Raw genomic sequence first — 20,008 nt, forward strand, 5'->3', positions numbered from 1 at the left:
CAAGGGCCGACGCCTGACATGCCTCGCACGTCGTCCCAAGATCCAACCCCCCGCGCTGCTGCGGGTTGGACTGAGCTTGCGGACCGAGGCGGGAGTGGGAACCCTGAGATAGCAAAAACAGAGAAAGAAAAAGGAAGGGAAAAAAAAAAAACCAAGAAACAAACCGCCCCCTCCCTCCCTCTCGACCGCAGCTCGTGGTCGAAAAGCGATTACCCGCACCGGCTCCGGCATATTGACACACGCAAGCCATCGTGGCTATGCCCAGTACAGCCAAGAGGCGAGGCAACTCTGCGAGAGACACCTGTGTATTCGTACAGGCAACGGCTATGGATGGCACCGCCTTTTTTTCCGTAAGCCTGCTGCGGAATATTGTAACGGTTTCGGCGGCAAAAAGCCTTACGCCATTGTATCCACCGACAGCCACGGACGACTCTATCGTTTGCGCAAGGGTAATTGGGTACCTTGGTACTCATCTTCGACCGGTGTGAGCAAGCACTCGGAATGGATGGTGAGAGGGCATGTTCTATCCGTAGGGCTCCCCTCTCGTACGAGAGACAACAAGTATTCCATGACCGGGCAACGCCTGTCGGTTGGCTTGGTGCGTGTCGCAGCTTGCGGAGGCGGCAGTCAGAAAGGGCCAGGCGGCTCAGCCGATGGTGTTCGGGTTGCCACGGCGCCATACGGGATGCGTGTTGGCTTGTTTTACGTTAGCTTTCAGCATCAGCCCGTTTAGTCAGCCAGTCAGTGTAGCGTAAGTCAACTGACAGCTCTGGGTCCCGTTCTCACGGATTTCTGACGGTGGATGGGTCGTTGCTTGGTCGCGATTCGCCATCGTCGTCTGCAGCCCGCGCCGTCCAAGAAATGGAGGCCCATCGTCGTCCTGCAGGGTGTCATCATTGATGATCGTCCTCCCTTGCCATCCACCCATCACCCTAGAAACCAGAGAGGGGAGAGAGCCTTAGCATGCAGCAAAGCAAACAACCCTCCCCCCTCCCGACAACAGAAAGTCAAGGCCTGCAGGGTTTCAATACGAGAGACGACGGCGCGTCAGCCATGGCTTCTCGGCGGATGACGAAGAAAGGTCTGGATACACCGTAGAATCAGTGCGGACGCACCACAGGGACACATGGCGAGAGATCCCAGGTACACATAGAACAAAAGGTTAAAAAATAGGACGTTCAGACTATTTGCCCAGGAGGCATGGCTTGCAGGGATCTGCCGCTCAGCTGCTCGCATTCGCGCGACGATAATTCGCTGCCTGGGTGCAGTGGCGGCGCAGTGTACACTAAACCCAGCGGCTCAGTGGCTTGGTTCACCCGAATCGCAGCCTGCGTCTGTTGCGTCTGCGCCATGGGAGTGGACAGTCCATCCCAACCCATCCCGTCCCGTCTTTTTTCGTGCACCGTTCGCATCAATGTTCGGAAAGGGAGACGGTGACACCCAATCATCCCATCCAGTTGCTTGTCGAGGAACCGCAGCATCGGGCGCTGTATACCGTCTGCGGAAGGGATCCCTACATGCGAAATTTGGGGGACCGTTTAAAGTGGAAAACGAAGGATACAGAGATGATGGACGCTAAGCTGCTATGACGAGGGAGCTCAGTCGTGCAGGCTAGGCCCACACCAGTGCCGGGTACCCACTCCACTGCTACACCACCAGGGCACTCGTTGCCTACTGATTCCACACCCCGTCACTGCCGCAATCCAAGACCAGCCAGGCTGTTTCGTTTTCAAGACAAGGAAAAGGGCGGACGCGTCCCCGACAACCGCCGGGAACCTTCTTGCTGATGCTACTGCAACTGATACACCTCCGTCTTTTTTCTTCTTCCCCAGCCAAAACCCAAAGCTCCCTTCAGTCCTATCCTCATCTCCCTTCTCGCCCATCCTTCACACTCACTTTTTTCGTTTTTTGGGAGGTTGACAGATAGCAACAGACACTCGCTCCACAGCGAAACCGCAGGTACTCTTATCGATTGGGGCCCCCAAGACTCCCATCCCCGCTGCGCTGCCGTCCTGGGTTGTCTCGTCAAACCCCGTTGCCGAGCCTGATTGAGTTTGATCTTAATTTAGTCGAAGAAAAACGGACAGGGGGAGCTGAAGTGAGCGTCGCATATCTGGCACCCACCTCCTCAAACCCATATCCCCCCCTTTCGACCACCGAACCCAAGGAATTATCTACCGCATCACAAACACCACCGAGCGACAACCACGATAAGAGCCGACGACATCATGCTCGGCAACCTAGACATGAACCCGGAGCTGGTCCCCCGCATCAAGCTGGGCCTGCACATCGTCCAGTTTGTCCTGTCCTTCGTCATCTGGGCGTTGGAGATTGCGGTTTTCAGAGCCGACAATGCCTTGATCGTTGGCAACAATGGCTGGACCTTTGCAGTGGTAAGACTCGCCTCGCACGAGATGCAGCAGTACTCCCGCGGGTAGCCCCTTTGCTGATGGTTTTCCTTTGCAGTGCTTCCTCTCGTTTCCCGCATGGATTTATCTGATTATGGCACCTCGGTGGCCGAGGACGAGAAAACTGGCCAACCCGTATGCCATGGCCATCGTCGACGCTGTTTTCACCATCATTTGGCTTTCCGCCTTTGCAAGCCAGGCAGCATACAACACGGCCAACCAGTGCGGCGATGCCTGCAAACTCAGCAAGGCCATCGTGGGCTTGGGTGTTTTTGTGACGTAAGTTGCCATGCCAGGAGGACAGCTTTGGCGAGACTCGCATACTAACCCTCATCGCATAGCCTCCTCTTCGTTGGCTCCACATTTGTCAGTCTGTACACCCTCAAGTACTACCAGTTCCACGGAACTCTCCCCGGCTACGACAAGCAGAAGCTCGGTGACAACATCGACCCCGACAAGGCCGCTTTCTCCATGGCTCCCCATGACGAGGAGGCCTACGCCCCCGTCCAGATGGACGACCACAACGACGACAACACGACCCTCTACGGCGGAACCAACGCCCCCGTCGGTGGTTACAACAGCGGCAGCTACAACAGCCGCTACGGCGCTGAGGACGACGACCCGAACCGCTACGGCTCCTTGCCCTCGCGCCAGAACGGCGCCATGTTCGACAGCGAGACCGAGTACCACTCCCAGCATCCTGGCTCATCGGTCTCTCCCGCGCCCGTACAGCCGTACACGGCGCCCGCCTACGACGACGACCGGCCGGCGCAGTTCCCTGCTGCCAACTACGATCGCACGTTGCATTAGAACGAAGCGTCCTTTCAGCGGCAAGCGAGCGAGGGGCTGCGATGGTAGGGCCATGGCCCGCCACTGAGTTTCATTTTCAGTCTTTTTTGGTTGAGGGACTGTGCCCAGTGTTCATATAGATGGCTTGGATTTTATTTCCGGATCACGAGGTGTTGTTGGCGTCCCATTTGTACAGAGGTTATCGCAACGATACCAGGCATGAGCTCCATAGGTAGACATCAAATTTGATGAAGTGACGTTCAAAAGTCAAAAAACAAAAGTTCTAGATGACCGATGCTTTCTTCTTGTTATCGTGGGCGTGAACGTGAAACATGTGTTTTTTGTATGCAGAATTGTTCTAAAACGCCATAACTCCTCGATAAAAGGGGACGCGACGGAATCCTCTGAAGCCAGGCGCTCTCTTGTTTCCTTTTTGAAAAGCAGCCTCCCCCCCTCCCCTTTTACATGCAACGTTGCACTCCTCCACGGCGAAGTAATTTCTTGTCATCTTTCCCCCCTTCGAACCGTTTGACTTTTTTTCCCGCCTTCTTTTCCATGGATATATACACATATATATATCCCCTTCCCATTAAGCCTTCCCTGTGAGCCTCTTGATCCTGCGGGCGATGTCGCCCTCCGTCTGCTGCATGGGGTTCAGCTTCCGGTCGCGGGCCATGGCGGCGACGTCGTCGCCGTGCCTCGCCACGAGCCTCTCGAGCCACTCGCGCTCCTGCTGGCTCATGTGCCGCGGCTTCTTGACCGTGGGCCGCGCGGCCTCCTTCTCGAGCAGGCGGATGACCTCGGGCCGGCTCTCGTCGTCGATGCCGCCCCACCCCTCCTCCTCCTCCCCCTCCTCGCCGTCCGGCCCGCCGTCCGGCCCGCCGTCCTCGGCGTCGCTGTCGAGGGCGTTGAGCGGGTCGTTGAGCGGGTTGCTCCGCCTGTCGCTGCCGTAGTGGATCCTGACGATCTTGCCGTCGGCATCGCGCTCGACGCGGGCCTCCTCGAAGACGGCCTCCTCGGCCGAGGCGATGGCGAGCGGGTCGCGGGGCTTGGCCGACGACGACTCGAGCTGGGAGAGCCTCTTCTCGACGCCGCCCGTCGGGGCCTTGAGCCGCGCCGTGAGGCCGAGGCGGCGGTAGTTCTGCGTCAGGGTCTCCTTCTTGTTCCTGGGAATGGGTGTCTGTGGTTAGCTACAGGTGAAGGTTTTTTTTTTTTTTTTTTTTTTTGCGCCCGAGAAACAGAGACCGACGCGGTCGTGGGGGAGAGGAGGGTGTGGTTCGGGCGTACCAGTTCTTCGCGATAAGGTCGTTGCCAAGCGGGTTCAGGAGCTTCTTGGGACGGTTGGGCATCTTGACTTTCTGGCGGCCGGAGCGGCGCTTCTTCTTCTGGAGGACGGAACCCATCGTTCGTGTAAGTGTGTGTTTGCGGCGCTTTCGCTAGTGTGGTTTTAACGGAACGGGGATTGGGACGCAGGGTAATTGTGGGAGGTGGTCGAGTTTTGGTTTTGTAGACCTTTGAAGCATGAGGCGATGGCACTTTGGGGGCGCCGGAGTGCTTCGATTGCTTTGGAGCCGGCCTCGAATTTTTTTATCTTATCGGAGAGGGGCCCAGTCCCCCAGTCTCCCAGTCCTGTTCTGGACTAGCGCATTCGTCCACACCGAGGATTCCTGACCGAGACCTCTCTGCCCCACCCCATCGCCCACCGGGTCTACCACCGGAGCGCACTCCTAACCTCGTTCCCGCTATCTACCTTGCTTTCATTCACATCTCACTTTCGAAACTCTCCCACTCGCCACGGAAGAAAAATCGCTGCCTCCGGCTTCTCGGCACATGAGACAAACTCCCTCAGGTATGCAGTCCTGGCTTGGTTCAAGGGACGAGGAAACTCAAAGGGCCAAGGTTTGGTACGAACGGGGGGGTTATCGCCTGATGCAGGAGCGATTAATATATTAAACTCCAAAGGGAATCTCAGGCTTGGACAAAGTGCCACAAAGCAACGTCATCTCGCCGCCGCGTCCGACAAAAACGACAAAAACGAAAAACCTTCCCAGATCAGAGCGCCGCCGCTATGGACCTCCTGGTCTCCCACCACTTGCCCACCATGTCAGCGTAGAAGCGATGGTAGGCTCCCGCGTCGTCGGGCGTGTTCACCCTGCCGTTCTCGTAGTGCCACGGCTTGTCCTTGCCGATGAAGTGCAGGACCTTGTGCTGGTCCTTGTACCGCAGAGCCGCGGGGATGTAGAACCGGTACACGCTGTGCATCTCCATGTTGTAGGTGAAGCTGAGCCGGAACCAGTTGCGTTCGCCGGCGTTGCCGTCCTCGCCGGCGCTCTTGCCCCCGTGCTGCTGCTTCTGCCGCATGAGCACCGTCGACGGGTGGTTCTTGGTGCCGTCCCCGAAGAAGACGTTGAGCAGCCCCTGGTCGCCGCCGTCGAACGAGTCGACCCGCGTCGCGAAGGCCGTCAGCTCGGCGTACGTCGCCGCGTCGGGCCGCAGCAGCATGACGCCGCTGTTGAAGCAGTCAGGGAAGCCGATCTCGGGCGAGGCGGCAAAAGTGACGGACTCGGGCAGGTCGAAGACGTGGTCGAGGTTCGACAGCACGAGCGTGTCGGCGTCGAGGTACAGCACCCGATGGAACTGCGTGAGCGACCAGAGCTGGAGCTTGGTCATGGTGGCGTGTAGGTCCGGGCGGCCGATGAGGTCGAGGTTCGTGGTCGTCAGGGCCGCCATGGCCGGGACGGGGATGACGTGGTCGAAGAGGCCGCGCAGCGTGGCGATGGACTCCTCGGACATAGTCTCGGGCGTGATGATGACGCATCGCGGAATCCTCGTGCCGGTCGCCCTGAGGGACTGGGCCAGCACGGCTGCGGCTGTAGTTTGGGCTCGTGTGAGTCGGCGGCCGGGCGAGGGTAGCAGAAGGGGGTTTGGGACACGATGCTTACCGACAACATAGCCGTCATTCGTCACCAGCTATTTGTGTACGTGTGAGTCGAAGCTTCTCCCTCATGGGAACCGTGTAGATCGCCTTACAGTGCAGTATGCCACGTCCTCCGTGGGCGGTTGAAGGCTACCCATGTTTGGCTTGTTCTGGCGTTGTCTTCTATGGTCTATGAATTGCGTGTAAGTCGACACAAATCGTAAGGGGGCTGCTACTCCAACCTTGCGTGTGTAAATTCAGGGCAGACGGCTACTATATAAGGTAGCTGAAGGGCAACATGTGCTAGTCTCTCAAACTATATCTCTCCTCACTCCACACAACATACCAAACAGGGGGCCCCCTACGTACCCTACCTCAGCGTTGTCCACAAGATAATTCTACTGGCTCGTGGAACGAGCCCGTCGGATTGTTTGAGTTGCATGGCGCAAGCCGAGCTGACTGGACGTTATGCTTCCCACCTCCCTGCTGTGACCATCGTGGCGGTCTCCCTCAGCCATCGTCTCGCCTTGGTTGGACCGGTTGCCAACGCCCGACGCATCGGGTTGGTGGGGAGGAGGGACGTCGACTGCACTGCACTATGCGAGTAACACGTGCGACATGTCCTTTCACCTCAGCAGGCTCTCCAGACTCTCTCTGCCTATCAACCGGCGCATGAAAACCAAGGGACTTTGGTTGAGGAGGGGTTGCGGTACACGATATGTCCGTTGCGGGTAAGACGCCCTCATCGGCGGCGGGTCACCTTCAGTCAGCGTGGCAGGTCGTTGGGAAAGGGTCGGGAATTGGCCAGACACCGACGGCAGTGATAAGCCATCTACGTAGTGAAACCTCATTGCCCGCTGGCAAAAACGACACGGGCCCATGCCCACATTCGCGCAAAGCTTGGCGGTGTTCTGAGCAGACCAGGCTGCGGGCAAAGCTTCCCAGGCGGGATCTCCACCTCCCTCGCAACGTCTTCCCTGGAAGGACCGGCGCTGTCTAAACCTTCTTCGGACTGCCAATTTCTCCTCAACATTTCACGAAGACGAGCAGCACCAAACGGCGGCCTTGTGCCGTCGAGAACCGTAGCCTTCCACGACAGCCCCGTCGACGTACGAGTCCAGTGTATCACGTTAGCCCCGGTTCTCGCAGATTTTGAGGCTCGACAGCATTGATAATGTCCGAGAGGTAACTGTAAATGATGAGGTTCGTATGGCCCTCCCCCTCCTCCGTCATATGGCGTGAATGTCTAGAGTGGCGCGCCCGCTCAGAGTGGGCTGTATCACGGTTTCCAAAGCATAATAAGCACTAGGAAGCTCTCGGCGCCCCTTGCCTCGTTTTCTGGTTCGCTGGCACTGGGCAGGCGGTGGGGGGACGAGGCAAAGCTTATCGGGTTTTCGGGAGCTGGGACAACGGGGAAGGGGGGACCAAAGTTCCCAGAGGCGCAGCCTTGGGTGGCCTTGGCCCGCCAGGGCTGCGTATATCCTTGTCACTTGCTATCAAAAGGAAAGTCTGATATTCCAAATATCTATCGATGTCATCCAGCGCCCCGACCACATGTCATCTTTCCTCCGAACTCGGTTCAGCTGCTCGATGGGGCACCTTGGAGCCATCGATGAGCTCATAAGACTCGCTCTGAATGTTATGGCTCTGGCGCGACATTGCTTCCGGGCTTTGCCGTGCTACGATCCCATCAGAAACCCACGTCAGGATTTTCCACGCTGCTTGGAGAAAGACAAGATCTGCAAGGAGGATGGAGAACAGCAACACCCCCCACCCCTTCTGCTGAGGGACGGAGCAGAGGTATTGGGTGACGACGGTGGCATTGGAACAGTCCAACGGTCCCGTGAGAGGCCGAATCAGGCCATAGCTCTCTTTGAGATCTATCTGTTCTTCACCCGTACCGCCGTCCCCGGGACTCGGAATCGTCTTGTAGCGGTCTGAACCCGTTACCAGCCTTGTGGAAGAATCATTCAAGAGCCCCCCACGTACTCGGTTGAAGTCGCCCGGTGCGAGTATTGCGTACCGGAGACCATCGTCGTCGAGCAACAGGCTTGGCAGCTGGCAACTGCCCAGGTCCAACGAGAGCAGAGAGTACAGGATCTTGGCGTAATGAAGACCTTCAGTAAAGGTTGGCGAACCGTAAAACTGCGTCGACTCGTGTTAGTGACAAAGTCTTGCTTGCTGCGGAAAGCCAACGCGTTTCGATGTTTACCTCGGAGTTGTAATCCGTGATGTTCTCAGCAAAGCCTTTGTTCGCGATGACGCTGTCATTGTGGGTCATCCACCAGTACAGATCGAAGAAAGTATCGGTTTGGATGCTTTTGGAAACTCAGCATGGCGAGCGGCCTTGGACGGGATGCCAGACTTACTCCTTTTCTAACGGTTTTGTGTTGAACGTCAAACCCACACGAACGACGTATCTGCCAGGCTGGCTCATTTGAGATGCCACAGACATCACTCCGCTCCAGTACGTGTTCAGCAACCTGGTCCCCCACCAAACACCAGCGCGTGTTTGATAATCGTCATTAACGACATAGCCGTATTTGCGATCGCCTCTGCCCACTCCTGTGGTCGCGAGTGTAATGGTTACCAGGCCGTCGTCAGTAACGACACCGCAGCGCACCGTCGCCTCTGCCGTCGACTCTAACCACGATATCCACCACGATGGCGCCGCGGTGTCGACCTTTCTCAGCCTGAGATTTATGGTTGTCGGTACGCAGTCGCGGAGGACGTTGTTCTTGTAGCGGATCGCAGGCTGTGATCTCTTTGCCGAATCTTCGATGGCCTCGACTGTGTACCGGAATCCCTGGTTCGAGGTGAAGAACGAATCGCCGACCGACAGCAGGCGCGGTTGGCATTCTGCCTGTACATCGCTCTGCCAGTTGAACGGGGGCTTCCTATACCAACTTCATGAAGGGTTGTGTGTTAGCCCAATGCCGCGCTGTTGCACCGGAACACTTTCACATACAGTCCGTTTGCCGAGTCTTCTGTGGCGTTGGGGTCGGGTATGTAAACACTCTTCAAGTAAAACCCGTTGGCACTCAGGTTGGCCAGGGAGAGCAGAACAGCGAGAACAAGGCCACCAATGACGACGACTGGCGTAAACCACCGAAAGGGGTACGGTTTGGTTATCGGGTATGAAAACCATGATCGGTGCATATTGCCTGCCGGCTCCGGTGCCTAAAACCTGGGTGATTTAGGGCCAGGTGAAGACGAACTCCTCGAGACGGCGGGGCGACATGTTGACTATAGCAGATCCTCATATATATGAGCGTGTGGCCTCTCTGCAATTGCAGCACCCTTGGCTTTGTTAATACCTAATATTGTGGCGCTGTTCGTGTGTAGCGATAAGCGCAGAGAGTGTCTCTGAACCAATCGCATCAGATTACAGATATTGCTACGTATTTCTTTTTCCGTATCAGCGTCTCGAACGACACCGTACACTGCGATAAGCTCTGCATGATGGCTGCAAGAAGAGCTGGATTGTGTTATACGGGTAGGCAGGCTGCGCTGTCGTGATTTGATTGAAGTTGTGGTTGATAACGTCGCCCACCCACTCTTTGCCGCCCCCGCGCTTCGCCACCCCCAACATCATACGGTAGATAGATATCCCCATTCCTGGCCATCCTGCGTGCCTGCCCAGCCTGCTCGAATGGTGTGGCTGTACCGTGATGTCCGGGGGCGGAAAGGCGGCGCTCTTTTTCTTGTTGATAACACTATGGCGAGGCGTAGCCTTGTGACGACAGCGACGATTTCATCCTCAACCTCGGAAGCCCTGGACGAGTTGGGGGTTTCCCATGATACGAGCCCTGGCAGATTGCATAATACTGCATTCCTGACGAGCACCAAAGAACAGCGTCTCCTTGGGGCCGGAAATGGCGCCCGGGGTTATCACGAACGATCGGGTTCAAGACATTAGGGTGCGACGGAGCCCGCCATACCGGGCTGGCGGGTCGTCTTGACGGCACAACCTAATAGACGCCAATCCCCAAGATTGGGGAGCTGAGGAGGGCTATTTAGGTGTCCAAGACATCAGGGTCTCTTGTATTACAGTTTGTTGCATTAACACTGTCTAAAACCTTTTATATAGTCTATACACAGAAACCCCCTATTTTCTAAAAACTAAAAAACCTACTTTCTAGTATATCTACTTATATAAAAAGAATATAATTTTCTAAAAAAATATATAAAACTAAGTATACTAGTCTACTACTTATATAAATTTACTTATATTTATAGCTATTTACTTAGATTTAATATCTAAGATTCTAGAAATATAAGCTTAGACACTATAAATATAATAAAGAAGTTTTTAGTAGTTATATTAGTAGTATCTAAATTAAAATTCTTAATTTAGATACTACTAATATAACTACTAAAAACTTTTTTATTATATTTATAGTGTCTAGGCCTATATTTTTAGAATCTTAAATATAATAGTAAGCTTTAATTATTAAATTTTATAAAAAATAAATTATATAGAAAAAGCTATAAAGTATATTATAAGATTATTCTAGATTTATAGCTAATATTTTAAGGCTAAAAGCCTTACTTTTAGCTTTTTTGGTTTTTAGAAAATAGGGGGTTTCTGTGCATGGACTATGTAAAAGGTTTTGGACAGTGCCAACGTAATAAACTGTACGCTGACCCCCTTCCCTGCGTTCTCCGCACGAGAGCGCCGGGCGCAACTTTCCGTCTGCCTTCTCCTTAACACGCTACCTACTCACCATCTCAAAGCATCCAAAGTAGTTGCCCGAGCTTCCCGAACGCACACCCTCAATGGCCTAAACGAACTCCTCCAAACAATGATGGCTTGTCTCGAACCATGGCAATCAACACCCCGGCAGCAAACGTCGCCAACGCGAAGCAGCAGTCACGGATATCATGGTGGCGCATCGTGTGCCATGACCAGTTTCATTCAACGCCAAAAGTAGATGGTATATAGTCCCTATGCATGCCTACAGGTCGTCGTCATACGCAAGCCTCCCTCTCTCGCCCCCCGTTAGCCCTTACACCAGCTTCCAGACGCCGTCGTTGATTTCGATCTTGACGTCGCGGTTCTCGTCGATGCTCTTCCTGCCGGCGTGGAGGATGGCGGTGGTAGCGATGGTGTTCTTGAGGGTGGGCAGGCCCTTGGCATCAAGGTCCTTGGGTTTGAGCTGGCCGGCGTTGACCTGCCGGCAGCCGTCGACGAACTTCTCGAGGGAGATGTAGCCATAGCCGGTCTGGCCGTTGAAGTTGCCGTCCTCGTCGGGGGCGTAGCGCATGTAGAAGGGGTTGTACCACATGAGTTGGCCGGCGGCGTCTTCGGCGACGTCGTAGCCACGCTTGGCCTGGTCGACGCGGATCTCGCCGTTGGCGGCGAGGTAGTGGAAGTACTGGTTCGAGTGGACGCCGGCGCGCTGCGGCGCAGTCCAGCTGGCGGTGTAGACACCGGTGGCCCTCTTGCTGGGGTCGCCCGTTTTGACCCAGTCGACGAGGACGGTGATGGTGTCCTCTGTGGCGGGGTCGCAGCCGAGATCGGTAGCGATGCCCTTGGAGGCCGAGGCCGTGACCTTGACGGGCACGAAGCCGAGCTGGGTGACCATGGAGTCGCAGATGTCGACGTGGTGGCTGTTGAGGTAGTAGGAGATGTCCGAGTCCTTGCCGGCCCAGGCCTTGAAGGTCTCGAGCTGGGACTTGGGCTGGGACATGTAGCTGTAAAAGTAGTTGAAGTCGCCGAGCTTCTGGGCCTTGAAGCGGGCGTCTGAGTAGGCGGGATCGAAGCGCTTGTGGTGCTCGACGAAGACGTAGACGCCCTTCTTCTCGGCGGCTTCGATGAGGGCCTGGTGGTGGTCGAGCTCCTTGACGGCGGGCTTGGTCAGCAGGACGTGAATGCCGCGCTCGATGGCGTAGAGGGCGATGGGGTAGTGGGTGGTGTCGGGGGTGAAGATGGTAATGGCGTCGCCGGGCTTCAGCGCGTCGATGGCCGTCTTGTAGGACTCGGGGTCGACCTTGTCGTTGGCGGGGAATGAGTCGAAGGAGGTGTCCAGGCCGTTGTAGAACTGGGTGATGTTCTTGTCGAGATGTTCCCCTTTCGGCCGGTTAGTCTGGTGGTCCACGCGGGAGCCGCGGTGAGTCGGGACCTACTGATGGCGGGAAACTTGGTGCCGTTGACGCCGACCATGCCCAGCCGGCTGACCTTGCCTCTTCTCCTCAGGTCGAAGAGACTGAGACCGACGACGCCGACCTTCTTATCCGAGCCAGAGGCACCACCACCGACAAAGCCGGTGGTGTACTCTCCAGTACCGATCTGTGAAAATGTGAGCCGTGGGAAGTGAGAGTGTGCGAGCGGACCGGCTTACCATCAAGACGTTGAGAGGCTCCATTTTGACCGCGTCGTGGGATTCAATGGCTAAGGATACTGGGGAAGAGAGGGAGGGGTTGATGAGAGATTGGGGGCGGAGAAGACGAGACGCGGAAGCCACGATAAAGGTGCGGTCACGGTCTATTTAAGGGGACTATCGTTTGGGCGAAGCAATGGAGGAGGGAGGGACAACCCGCGTGGGACGCAGCGAGAGGGAACTGGCTGAAGAGAAAATGAGCCACCGGGGCCGCCCCTCAATTATCTTGGATGAAGCTCGCTATACCGGCCCAGAGGAGCTCCCATCTCGTCTCGTGTTAGTCTCGTAGCTCCCTCCTCCAAGGCGAGCTGGACCCGGAACAACTGAGGGGCAGAGAGGAAGGCAATTGGAGGGAATTCACAGCCCCGCACCCCGTGCGTCAGCTCCCCCAACTCTCTGTCCCCGTCTCATACCCGCCCGCCCCGACAGTGCTCTGGGCCGATGGGGCTTGCTGTGGAAGAAAGCACACACCTTCGTTGGCATTGCCCTTGGCTTGCCTCTGTCGAGCTGACCCGAGATTGCTGGTATGACGGGCGGATGGCGCGCCGTCTGCGCGGTTTGATTCTTCAACGTCGAGGGGCGCCGGCTGCCCTGCAACCTGCGCGCTGCGGCACGGACAATCGCACCCAGTGGTCGCGGAGCGCGAGGCGCACGCTGAAAATCCGGCGCACCCATTCAGACACGTAGGCTGGGTGCCACGACCGGGCGCTGAGAAAAAGCCATCCCGAAAGTGGCCGAAACCACGGTGCCGTCGACGCCGGTGATCGGAGTGTGTAGTGGCCGGCGCAAGCTCATGCGGCGCGGCGTCCACAGACTGACGGACAGGTGACGACGTATGACTTTGTTGATATCATTATTAGCTTGCTAGATTGGTAGCTACATCACTGCCTCTTTTGCTGATTCCTCTTCTTCTTGTTCTTCGTAGCTTGTCCGAGCAGCAATTGCGCCTCGAGCTGGAGCTTGTCTCGGTGGTCAGCGGTTTTGTGGCCAGTTTTCCGATGACGGGACATGGAGGGGCAGAATGTGGAATGAGGGGGAGGGGGAGGGGGCGGGGCGGGGCGGTGGAAATCCTGGAGCATGGGGCTGCGCTCTGTGTGGTTCTTCCATTGGGGTTTGGTGGGGGAGGTGCTGTCGACTTGGTAACACTGTGGGAGGCAGGAACTCGTGTGTGGAGAGTTCCCTCCGTTAGCCATGTAAATAGCGAAAAATTGCACGCACTGGCTAGCTGGTTGGAGCAAGAATCGCCGATATTTCCCTCATTATGTTGTTCGCCATGTTTCGTAAATGCCTTCCCCAATTCCCCGACAAAGTTTGGCGCTGGTCGAGACGGATTGAAAAGCCAAGAGTCCGTCTACACTAGCTCAACCTTTGAAAACATGACTCTCTGTCGAAAGCGACTTGAGGATGGACAGAAAACTTTCCTTGCAAACGAGTAAAGCGAGGTTGTAGTAGTTCTGAGCTGTCGTCCCGGCTGGATCCCCCGAACCCCCACGCAAGTCCATCCTGCCTCTTCATGCTGATTAGTGTACCAAGGCCCCTAGTATGCCCCTCATCTCCGCGGGGCATAGACCGTTGGCACCGTTGAGTTTGTCTGTCGGTTGTCACCGCTCTAATCCATAGCGCTGGCGGAACCACATACCTACTACGATGTACATCGTACGTAGTGCAAAAGCAAGCATCGATCGAAACTGTTACATGGCTCGAGCGTCTTCCTCTCGAGACGTTGGCCAGGGGTTGCTTACTCCGAACACAACGCATAATGGCATGTATGTATGTATGTATGCATTCTTGCTTACAGCAGAAGATGAAAAACATCGCATGCAAAGTTTGATATTCAGCAATCCCACCCCAGCCGGCTAAAGGGGACGACCACGAGAGGCTGTGCTTCAGGTTCTAATCATCTGCGAGCTCGAGGGGCACTGATGCCCTTCCACGGTCTCTTTTGTGTATACATAACTAACGCGAGTTTCGTGGTACACGATTATCGACGTTTTGGAGTAAGGCAAGAAGCACACGTGTGGGTAACCGGAGTGTACCTACACACCCCACTTGCCCTTCCCAGACAAACGTCGCGCTCTTCTATTGGCGGAATATCCTGTGTCGATTTCTCCGTCCACTGACACGCCTTCTACATCTACACGTATTCGCATCGTTTCCAACCTTGTTGCCAACGCTACGCTTAACCATCATCCACCTTTCTCGTCAGGAAGCTTTGCAACGGGGTGTTATGCGGTACTCAACACTTTCAGTCCAGCTCAACATGGCCTGCCGGCTGCTGCTGTATTCGCCCGACCTGACCATAAGCTGTGAGAGGGAAGGGACCTGTTGGGACACAGTCATGGTTTAGTACGCCGGGCAAGAAATTAATTGTCTATTCCATCAGCTTCTGCTGACCGCAGCGTCCGCCGCCTTCCGCCCAAATCACCGTTGCTGTCGTGGCTCTCGTTGCGCGGTCTTCCATCCCGCCTGCTACCCTCTTGCGTCGGCACCAATAAGTCAAGATGCAAATGACGACAAAAGGAAACTCATGTCATGCACGCCGGGCGAGCAACCCCGAGGGCCGGCAGCCAATCGCCAGGTGATGGCCAGGCACCCTCCGTCGTGCAGGCCTGCTTGTCCCACACGACGCTACCCAGGGTCCGACAAGCCTCACGCTGCATTGGGGACTACACGTCTCCCACTGGTCGTATCTCGCCCATCACTGTCTTGCGCTGGGCTTCTACGTACGAGTTCATATATCTAGTCCTGTGCTGGGCTGCCTCTGTGTAGATCTCAGGGCATCGACCGGGGGTATCTGGCTTATTGAAGCGTCCAACCTTCCTATTAAACCCCCGTATGTGACACAGGCCTACAGCAAAGTGCATCGTCTCTGCCGTCCATCCCTCATTATGGCCCACTGGCTGCATATAGGTAGGTTATGGATAGACCACGGGCGGGGGTGGCTTGTCTCGAGCTGCGACGTCCAAGGAAAATCCCTTGTTGTCTCGAATGCCAACGAAGTTCCTCAAAGTTTAGGAAATGGCTCTTCGTCGGCATTATTGAGAGACCTGCGGAAGTTTCGGCATGTTGATGAGCTGGAGAAACGGCTCGAGTCTGGCTACTACCCGCCCGTTGGTTTGGCCCAAACGTCATGTGCTTTTTTTCTCTTTCTCTCTTGGACGGGTAGGACTCTTCAAACGCCTTCATTGACGGTTTCGCGAGCATCTCTGGTCTCCTTGTATCAAGATGTACAACCTCGTATCCTGCCCCAGCAACGGCTCGCAGACAAGAAGTGCATATCGCAGGACGGTTACCGGCGACGCACATCCAACTCCGCACACCCCTCCCTCCCCCCCCTCCATTTCCATTTCTCCTAGCGTCTTTTCCCCCATTGCCCCTCCCCCTCCCCCAACTGGGGGTGCAGGGGCGTCCCAGGGTGGCCCGGCTCCGTAGTGCAGGCCTTAGCTCATCCGGCCCTGGTCTCAAGTCGACATGATGTTGGATAGTTCGGGTCAATGTCCACACGAGTAGTCCCTCGAGAAACGTTTAATATTTAATTGCAGGCACATCCCACCCCACGCGTCGCTGCTGAGCCCGCTGTAATCCCATTAGCTCATGGAGAGAAACATTCATCTACGCCTCTTGTCCCCTTCCCCCATATATATAACACCGGCCGCTGCCTGTCTCTCTACTCGGCGCTTCTTCCCGCATCGCCTGTCGTCCTCGCTCCCGTAGTCTTCTCTCTGTTCCGGTCTGCTTCCTTCTCTCTCTCCCACACACAGGCAATCACAGTCACGGCTTCACAGCTTTGTATCTATCACACCAGCCCATCATGACCGCCTCCAACGGAAGCAACGGCCATGCCACTCGCCGGACCCTCCCCGTCGGCATCTACGCCCCCACCATGACCTTCTTCGACCCTGATACGGAGGATCTCGACATACCCACCATCAAGAAGCACGCCGAGCGTCTCGCCAAGGCCGGCCTCGCCGGTCTGGTCGTCATGGGCTCCAACGGCGAGGCCGTCCACTGCACGCGCGAGGAGAAGCTGGCCGTCACCAAGGCCACCCGCGAGGCGCTCGACGCTGCGGGCTTCCAGAGCACCCCCATCATCATTGGCGCCACCGAGGGTAGTGTCCGCGGCACCATTGAGCTTTCCAAGGCCGCCAAAGAGGCCGGCGCCGACTACTCCCTCATCCTGCCCCCCTCTTACTACCGCGCCCAGACAGACGAGGCCGCCATCCACGACTACTTCATCGCCGTCGCCGACGAGAGCCCCATCCCCCTCATCCTCTACAACTACCCCGGCGCCGTCTCCGGCATCGACATGGACAGCGACCTGCTCATCAAGCTGGCCGCCCACCCCAACATCGTCGGCACAAAGTTCACCTGCGGCAACACGGGCAAGCTGACCCGCGTGGCCCTGGCCACCAACGCAAAGACCCCCTCGTCCGAGGGCTCCGGCTACATGGCCTTCGGCGGCATGTGCGACTTCACAGCCCAGACCCTGGCCAGCGGCGGCAGCGGCATCATCGCCGGCGGCGCCAACGTCATGCCCAAGGTCTGCGTCAAGGTCTGGAACCTCTACGCCGAGGGCAAGCGGGACGAGGCCATCGAGCTCCAGAAGAAGCTCAGCCGCGGCGACTGGTTCTTGACCAAGGCCGCCATCGCCGGCACCAAGGGCGCCATCCAAAGCTACTACGGCTACGGCGGCTTCCCCAGACGCCCGCTGAAGCGCCTCGACAAGGCCAGGACCGCCTCCATCGAGGAGGGCATCAAGGAGGTCATGGAGATTGAGAACTCGCTCTAGGTGAACGGCTTGGCTCTTTTTTCTTCCTCTTCTTCCCATATTGTCTTTGGGCGAGAGATGCTGAATGGTTGAAAAGATGAAAATCACACAAGTCGCCCACCACCCTTTCTATGCGCATAGGCCTCTCCTGACGTGGCAGGTGGTGGGGTCCTCGGGAAAGCCACCGATCACCGCCGTCGGGGGCTCTTAGGTCGCGGGACCAAACGTCCTGGGGTTATGATGCCCCGAGACCTCGGTCCCTTCAACTTCCGCTGCAAACCTACCCCCACCCCACTAACCCCATCATGCGCCTGGGACATCTCATCCCAACGAAGGAGAGAAGAGGGGGAAAAAAATAAGAACACAGACTCGAATGGGCCGGCGTCTATAGGTGGTTTTACCGGGAGTTCTGACAGAGGAGCAATCAATTTTACGTTTATGTTTTTTTTATTCCAATGAAGCTTGCATAGGGTTGGGAGCAGGAAGGCAGGGGAAGCGGTCAATAGTTACACGAGGCCACCGTCAACGCGCGCCCGCGTATTAGCATTTGGAACAGGGCTCCGCAATAGAATTTTAGTTGCATTCGTCATGTGTTCGTGCCTTCGTTGCCAGTGCTTCTGTCTATATGTAATTTCTCTAACGGTGCGTCGCGTTGCCTTTTTGCCACCTTATAAGTCGTGGAACATAAGTTTCCATGTCTCGCTCCCCGGCGAGCATGCCACCCGGCCCCACGAGCGCTTCTACACCTTAAACCGCCGCGGGTCCAGGGACGAGATGTCGGAGCTGGTGGGCTTGCCGTCGAGAATGTACTCGGATATCAACTTGCCCGTGGCGGGGCCGTTCTGGATGCCCCAGCACGTGTGTCCCGCCGCCATCCATAGGCCGGGGACCGACGTCGCGCCGATGAGCGGGCCCGAGTCGTGCTGCGGCAGGTAGCAGGCCTGCTTCGCCTTGATGGACGCCGCGGCCAGCGCCGGGCTGACCGTGGCGATGTAGGAGATGATGTCGTCGCAGTTGGCCTCGTCCACCTGCACCTTGTCGGCCGTCTCCGGCAGGGGCGCGTTCTCGTCGGGTTCGCCTGCGGATCTGCTGTGAGCATCATGTGACGGTGACCGGGGTAAGAGACCGGAAGAAAGGCCCCGAAAAATGGGGGTGGGGAAGGAGGAAAGGCGGACGAACCACAGGCGTACACCTCGCCGTCCGGACGGGCGTAGATCTCCGGGTCGACGACCCGCTTGTGCTTCCTCTTCTGACCCTTGCTGGCGCGGTGCTCCGGCACGAAGTCGGCCGGGAGCTTGATGCTGGTGAAGACGGCGTATGGGCTGACGTTGGCGTTGTAGACGACGCTGTGGGCCCGCAGGCCGGTAACCTTGGAGGCGGGCAGCAGGCGGCCGGTCCAGGGCCCCGCCGACACGAGGACATCCGTCACGCCCTCGATGGTGCGCGTCTCTCCCGAGTCGCGGTCGAGATACTCGACGCCTGTGACGCCCTCGCCGGACGAGGCGATGGCCGTGAGCTGCGCGTTGGTGCGGATCTCGACACCCTTGTCCTGCGCAAGCGCCGCCATCGACGTAGTGAAGAGGTACGGGTGCACCTGCGCCGTCTCGGTGGCTCCCGGCATGCCCATCTCCGAGTACGACTCGACGGCGTCCCTGTCGACCCAGTCGAGGTCCCGCGGGAGCACCGACTCTTCTAGCATGGACTCGGCGGCGTCGTCCTGCTTCGGCAGCCTCTCCCAGCCCTTCTCCTGCTCGCCGTCATTGGCGCCGGGCGCGACCGCCTCCGGCTTTGCGACGGCCTGCCTCGACCTTTCAAGCATCTGCTTGGTGACGAGGGCCTCGAAGCTTCCGCAGTTCACTCGGCGGTATCCCCATCGCTTCTCGCCCCCGTACTCGGCGGCGAGCTCCTTGTGTAGGCGGTACGACAGCGGCACGAGGCACTGCGGGTAGGCCCAGAGGGCGAGCAGGCCGCCTGCCTTGCCCGAGGCCCCGGACGCGACCGCTGTGGCCTCGAGGATTGTGATACGGTGCAGGGCGGGATTGTACTTGGGGTGTCTGGTGAGGAAGTAGGCAGTTGTGGAACCAATGATGCCACCACCTGCGAAGGACGCGGGAACACCCCCCCCCCGTCTGAGATCAGCTTCTGGCGGGTGGCCTCGAGACGGCTCTGCGCGGGGGGGAAACGTACCGACGATTACAATATTTCGCCTGGCTTGGGAGTCCATGACTGGCAGCGGCGGCGGTATCAATGCCTCTTTGAGGATTCGTGCGGCGGCCAGTTGTAACGATTTCTCGCGGCGCTGCTTCTTCGTCTTCGTCTTCGTCCTCGCCTTCTTCCCGACGGCGGGCATTTCGTCACCATGCAGCACGGGCCGGGGGAGGATGGCGGGGTAGTCGTTCCTTATCGATAACGGGCGGTGAAGCAGCGGGATTTGGCCCGGCACAGCACAAGCAGCACACCCCCCGATGGTGGCGGGTGGGTGCAGCTCGACCGACGTGATTGATCGGTTCACGACACCGAGATGGACGGAGGGACTGGAATTAGCGACTGGCCCAGGGAGGGGAAGCACAGTGCAACTGGCGGGGTTTCTATCCAGATCTGGAAATCACCTCGGGAAAGGCGGGAGCCATGCCGGAAACAGGATTGATCCGCAGGAGAGTCGCCATGCGCTTGACCCTTGGTGCTGAGTAATTCGAGTTCGGTGCGCAGACGGGGGAAAGTGGTGATCCAGTCGAACATGTCG

At 57.2% G+C, this 20,008-nt stretch overlaps 8 protein-coding genes across 8 annotated transcripts; 2 read left to right on the top strand and 6 right to left on the bottom strand.

The window, feature by feature from the left end:
* Window positions 1-131: 131 nt before the first annotated feature.
* On the bottom strand, window positions 132-1,156 carry LY79DRAFT_536062 (uncharacterized protein). The gene has a single exon (XM_060556559.1). It carries the CDS (start codon window positions 678-680, stop codon window positions 210-212), a length of 471 nt encoding a protein of 156 aa, XP_060420363.1. The 5' UTR covers window positions 681-1,156; the 3' UTR covers window positions 132-209.
* Window positions 1,157-2,074: 918 nt separating this feature from the next.
* Window positions 2,075-3,521, top strand: LY79DRAFT_151381 (uncharacterized protein). Its single transcript, XM_060551050.1, has 3 exons — window positions 2,075-2,393; window positions 2,467-2,687; window positions 2,750-3,521. Exons 1-3 carry the CDS (start codon window positions 2,229-2,231, stop codon window positions 3,216-3,218), a joined length of 855 nt encoding a protein of 284 aa, XP_060420364.1. The 5' UTR covers window positions 2,075-2,228; the 3' UTR covers window positions 3,219-3,521.
* Window positions 3,522-3,535: 14 nt separating this feature from the next.
* LY79DRAFT_151368 (ribosome biogenesis protein Nop16) lies at window positions 3,536-4,756 on the bottom strand. Its single transcript, XM_060551049.1, has 2 exons — window positions 4,485-4,756; window positions 3,536-4,363 (listed from the first exon to the last, which is right to left on the bottom strand). The coding sequence occupies exons 1-2, from the start codon at window positions 4,598-4,600 to the stop codon at window positions 3,787-3,789; spliced, it is 693 nt and encodes a 230-aa protein (XP_060420365.1). The 5' UTR covers window positions 4,601-4,756; the 3' UTR covers window positions 3,536-3,786.
* A 1-nt stretch (window position 4,757) lies between these two features.
* LY79DRAFT_151467 (family 8 glycosyl transferase) lies at window positions 4,758-6,578 on the bottom strand. The gene is made up of 4 exons (XM_060551051.1): window positions 6,357-6,578; window positions 6,228-6,304; window positions 6,140-6,167; window positions 4,758-6,067 (listed from the first exon to the last, which is right to left on the bottom strand). The coding sequence occupies exons 2-4, from the start codon at window positions 6,270-6,272 to the stop codon at window positions 5,250-5,252; spliced, it is 891 nt and encodes a 296-aa protein (XP_060420366.1). The 5' UTR covers window positions 6,273-6,304; window positions 6,357-6,578; the 3' UTR covers window positions 4,758-5,249.
* A 1,093-nt stretch (window positions 6,579-7,671) lies between these two features.
* Window positions 7,672-9,273, bottom strand: LY79DRAFT_586346 (uncharacterized protein; the record flags this gene model as incomplete). The annotated part of the gene is made up of 4 exons (XM_060560624.1): window positions 7,672-8,259; window positions 8,327-8,432; window positions 8,484-9,020; window positions 9,083-9,273. 4 exons carry the CDS (start codon window positions 9,271-9,273, stop codon window positions 7,672-7,674), a joined length of 1,422 nt encoding a protein of 473 aa, XP_060420367.1.
* A 1,701-nt stretch (window positions 9,274-10,974) lies between these two features.
* LY79DRAFT_151541 (oxidoreductase family protein) lies at window positions 10,975-12,668 on the bottom strand. The gene is made up of 3 exons (XM_060551053.1): window positions 12,459-12,668; window positions 12,244-12,406; window positions 10,975-12,187 (listed from the first exon to the last, which is right to left on the bottom strand). Exons 1-3 carry the CDS (start codon window positions 12,480-12,482, stop codon window positions 11,124-11,126), a joined length of 1,251 nt encoding a protein of 416 aa, XP_060420368.1. The 5' UTR covers window positions 12,483-12,668; the 3' UTR covers window positions 10,975-11,123.
* A 3,640-nt stretch (window positions 12,669-16,308) lies between these two features.
* Window positions 16,309-17,286, top strand: LY79DRAFT_586348 (dihydrodipicolinate synthetase; the record flags this gene model as incomplete). Its single annotated transcript, XM_060560625.1, has 1 exon — window positions 16,309-17,286. The coding sequence occupies one exon, from the start codon at window positions 16,309-16,311 to the stop codon at window positions 17,284-17,286; it is 978 nt and encodes a 325-aa protein (XP_060420369.1).
* Window positions 17,287-18,005: 719 nt separating this feature from the next.
* On the bottom strand, window positions 18,006-19,615 carry LY79DRAFT_504376 (FAD dependent oxidoreductase; the record flags this gene model as incomplete). Its single annotated transcript, XM_060553503.1, has 3 exons — window positions 18,006-18,343; window positions 18,445-19,362; window positions 19,453-19,615. 3 exons carry the CDS (start codon window positions 19,613-19,615, stop codon window positions 18,006-18,008), a joined length of 1,419 nt encoding a protein of 472 aa, XP_060420370.1.
* Window positions 19,616-20,008: the final 393 nt, after the last annotated feature.

This window comes from Colletotrichum navitas, assembly GCF_030913465.1.
Source record: "Colletotrichum navitas strain CBS 125086 chromosome Unknown LY79scaffold_2, whole genome shotgun sequence".
In the NCBI taxonomy this organism is placed as follows: Eukaryota; Fungi; Ascomycota; class Sordariomycetes; order Glomerellales; family Glomerellaceae; genus Colletotrichum; species Colletotrichum navitas.

What these genes read in the sequence shown, in the direction of transcription:
- LY79DRAFT_151541 (XM_060551053.1), bottom strand. Translation starts at nt 12,482, where the DNA reads ATGGAGCCTCTCAACGTCTTGATG. An exon ending in AGCCTCTCAACGTCTTGATG is followed by an intron (nt 12,407 to 12,458) that starts GTAAGCCGGTCC and finishes ACATTTTCACAG; the next exon opens with ATCGGTACTGGAGAGTACAC. An exon ending in CACCAAGTTTCCCGCCATCA is followed by an intron (nt 12,188 to 12,243) that starts GTAGGTCCCGAC and finishes ACCGGCCGAAAG; the next exon opens with GGGAACATCTCGACAAGAAC.
- LY79DRAFT_151368 (XM_060551049.1), bottom strand. Translation starts at nt 4,600, where the DNA reads ATGGGTTCCGTCCTCCAGAAGAAGAAGCGCCGCTCCGGCCGCCAGAAA. An exon ending in GACCTTATCGCGAAGAACTG is followed by an intron (nt 4,364 to 4,484) that starts GTACGCCCGAAC and finishes ACCCATTCCCAG; the next exon opens with GAACAAGAAGGAGACCCTGA.
- LY79DRAFT_536062 (XM_060556559.1), bottom strand. Translation starts at nt 680, where the DNA reads ATGGCGCCGTGGCAACCCGAACACCATCGGCTGAGCCGCCTGGCCCTT.
- LY79DRAFT_151381 (XM_060551050.1), top strand. Translation starts at nt 2,229, where the DNA reads ATGCTCGGCAACCTAGACATGAACCCGGAGCTGGTCCCCCGCATCAAG. An exon ending in ATGGCTGGACCTTTGCAGTG is followed by an intron (nt 2,394 to 2,466) that starts GTAAGACTCGCC and finishes TTTCCTTTGCAG; the next exon opens with TGCTTCCTCTCGTTTCCCGC. An exon ending in GGCTTGGGTGTTTTTGTGAC is followed by an intron (nt 2,688 to 2,749) that starts GTAAGTTGCCAT and finishes CTCATCGCATAG; the next exon opens with CCTCCTCTTCGTTGGCTCCA.
- LY79DRAFT_151467 (XM_060551051.1), bottom strand. Translation starts at nt 6,272, where the DNA reads ATGGGTAGCCTTCAACCGCCCACGGAGGACGTGGCATACTGCACT. An exon ending in AGGACGTGGCATACTGCACT is followed by an intron (nt 6,168 to 6,227) that starts GTAAGGCGATCT and finishes GTACACAAATAG; the next exon opens with CTGGTGACGAATGACGGCTA. An exon ending in GAATGACGGCTATGTTGTCG is followed by an intron (nt 6,068 to 6,139) that starts GTAAGCATCGTG and finishes CCCAAACTACAG; the next exon opens with CCGCAGCCGTGCTGGCCCAG.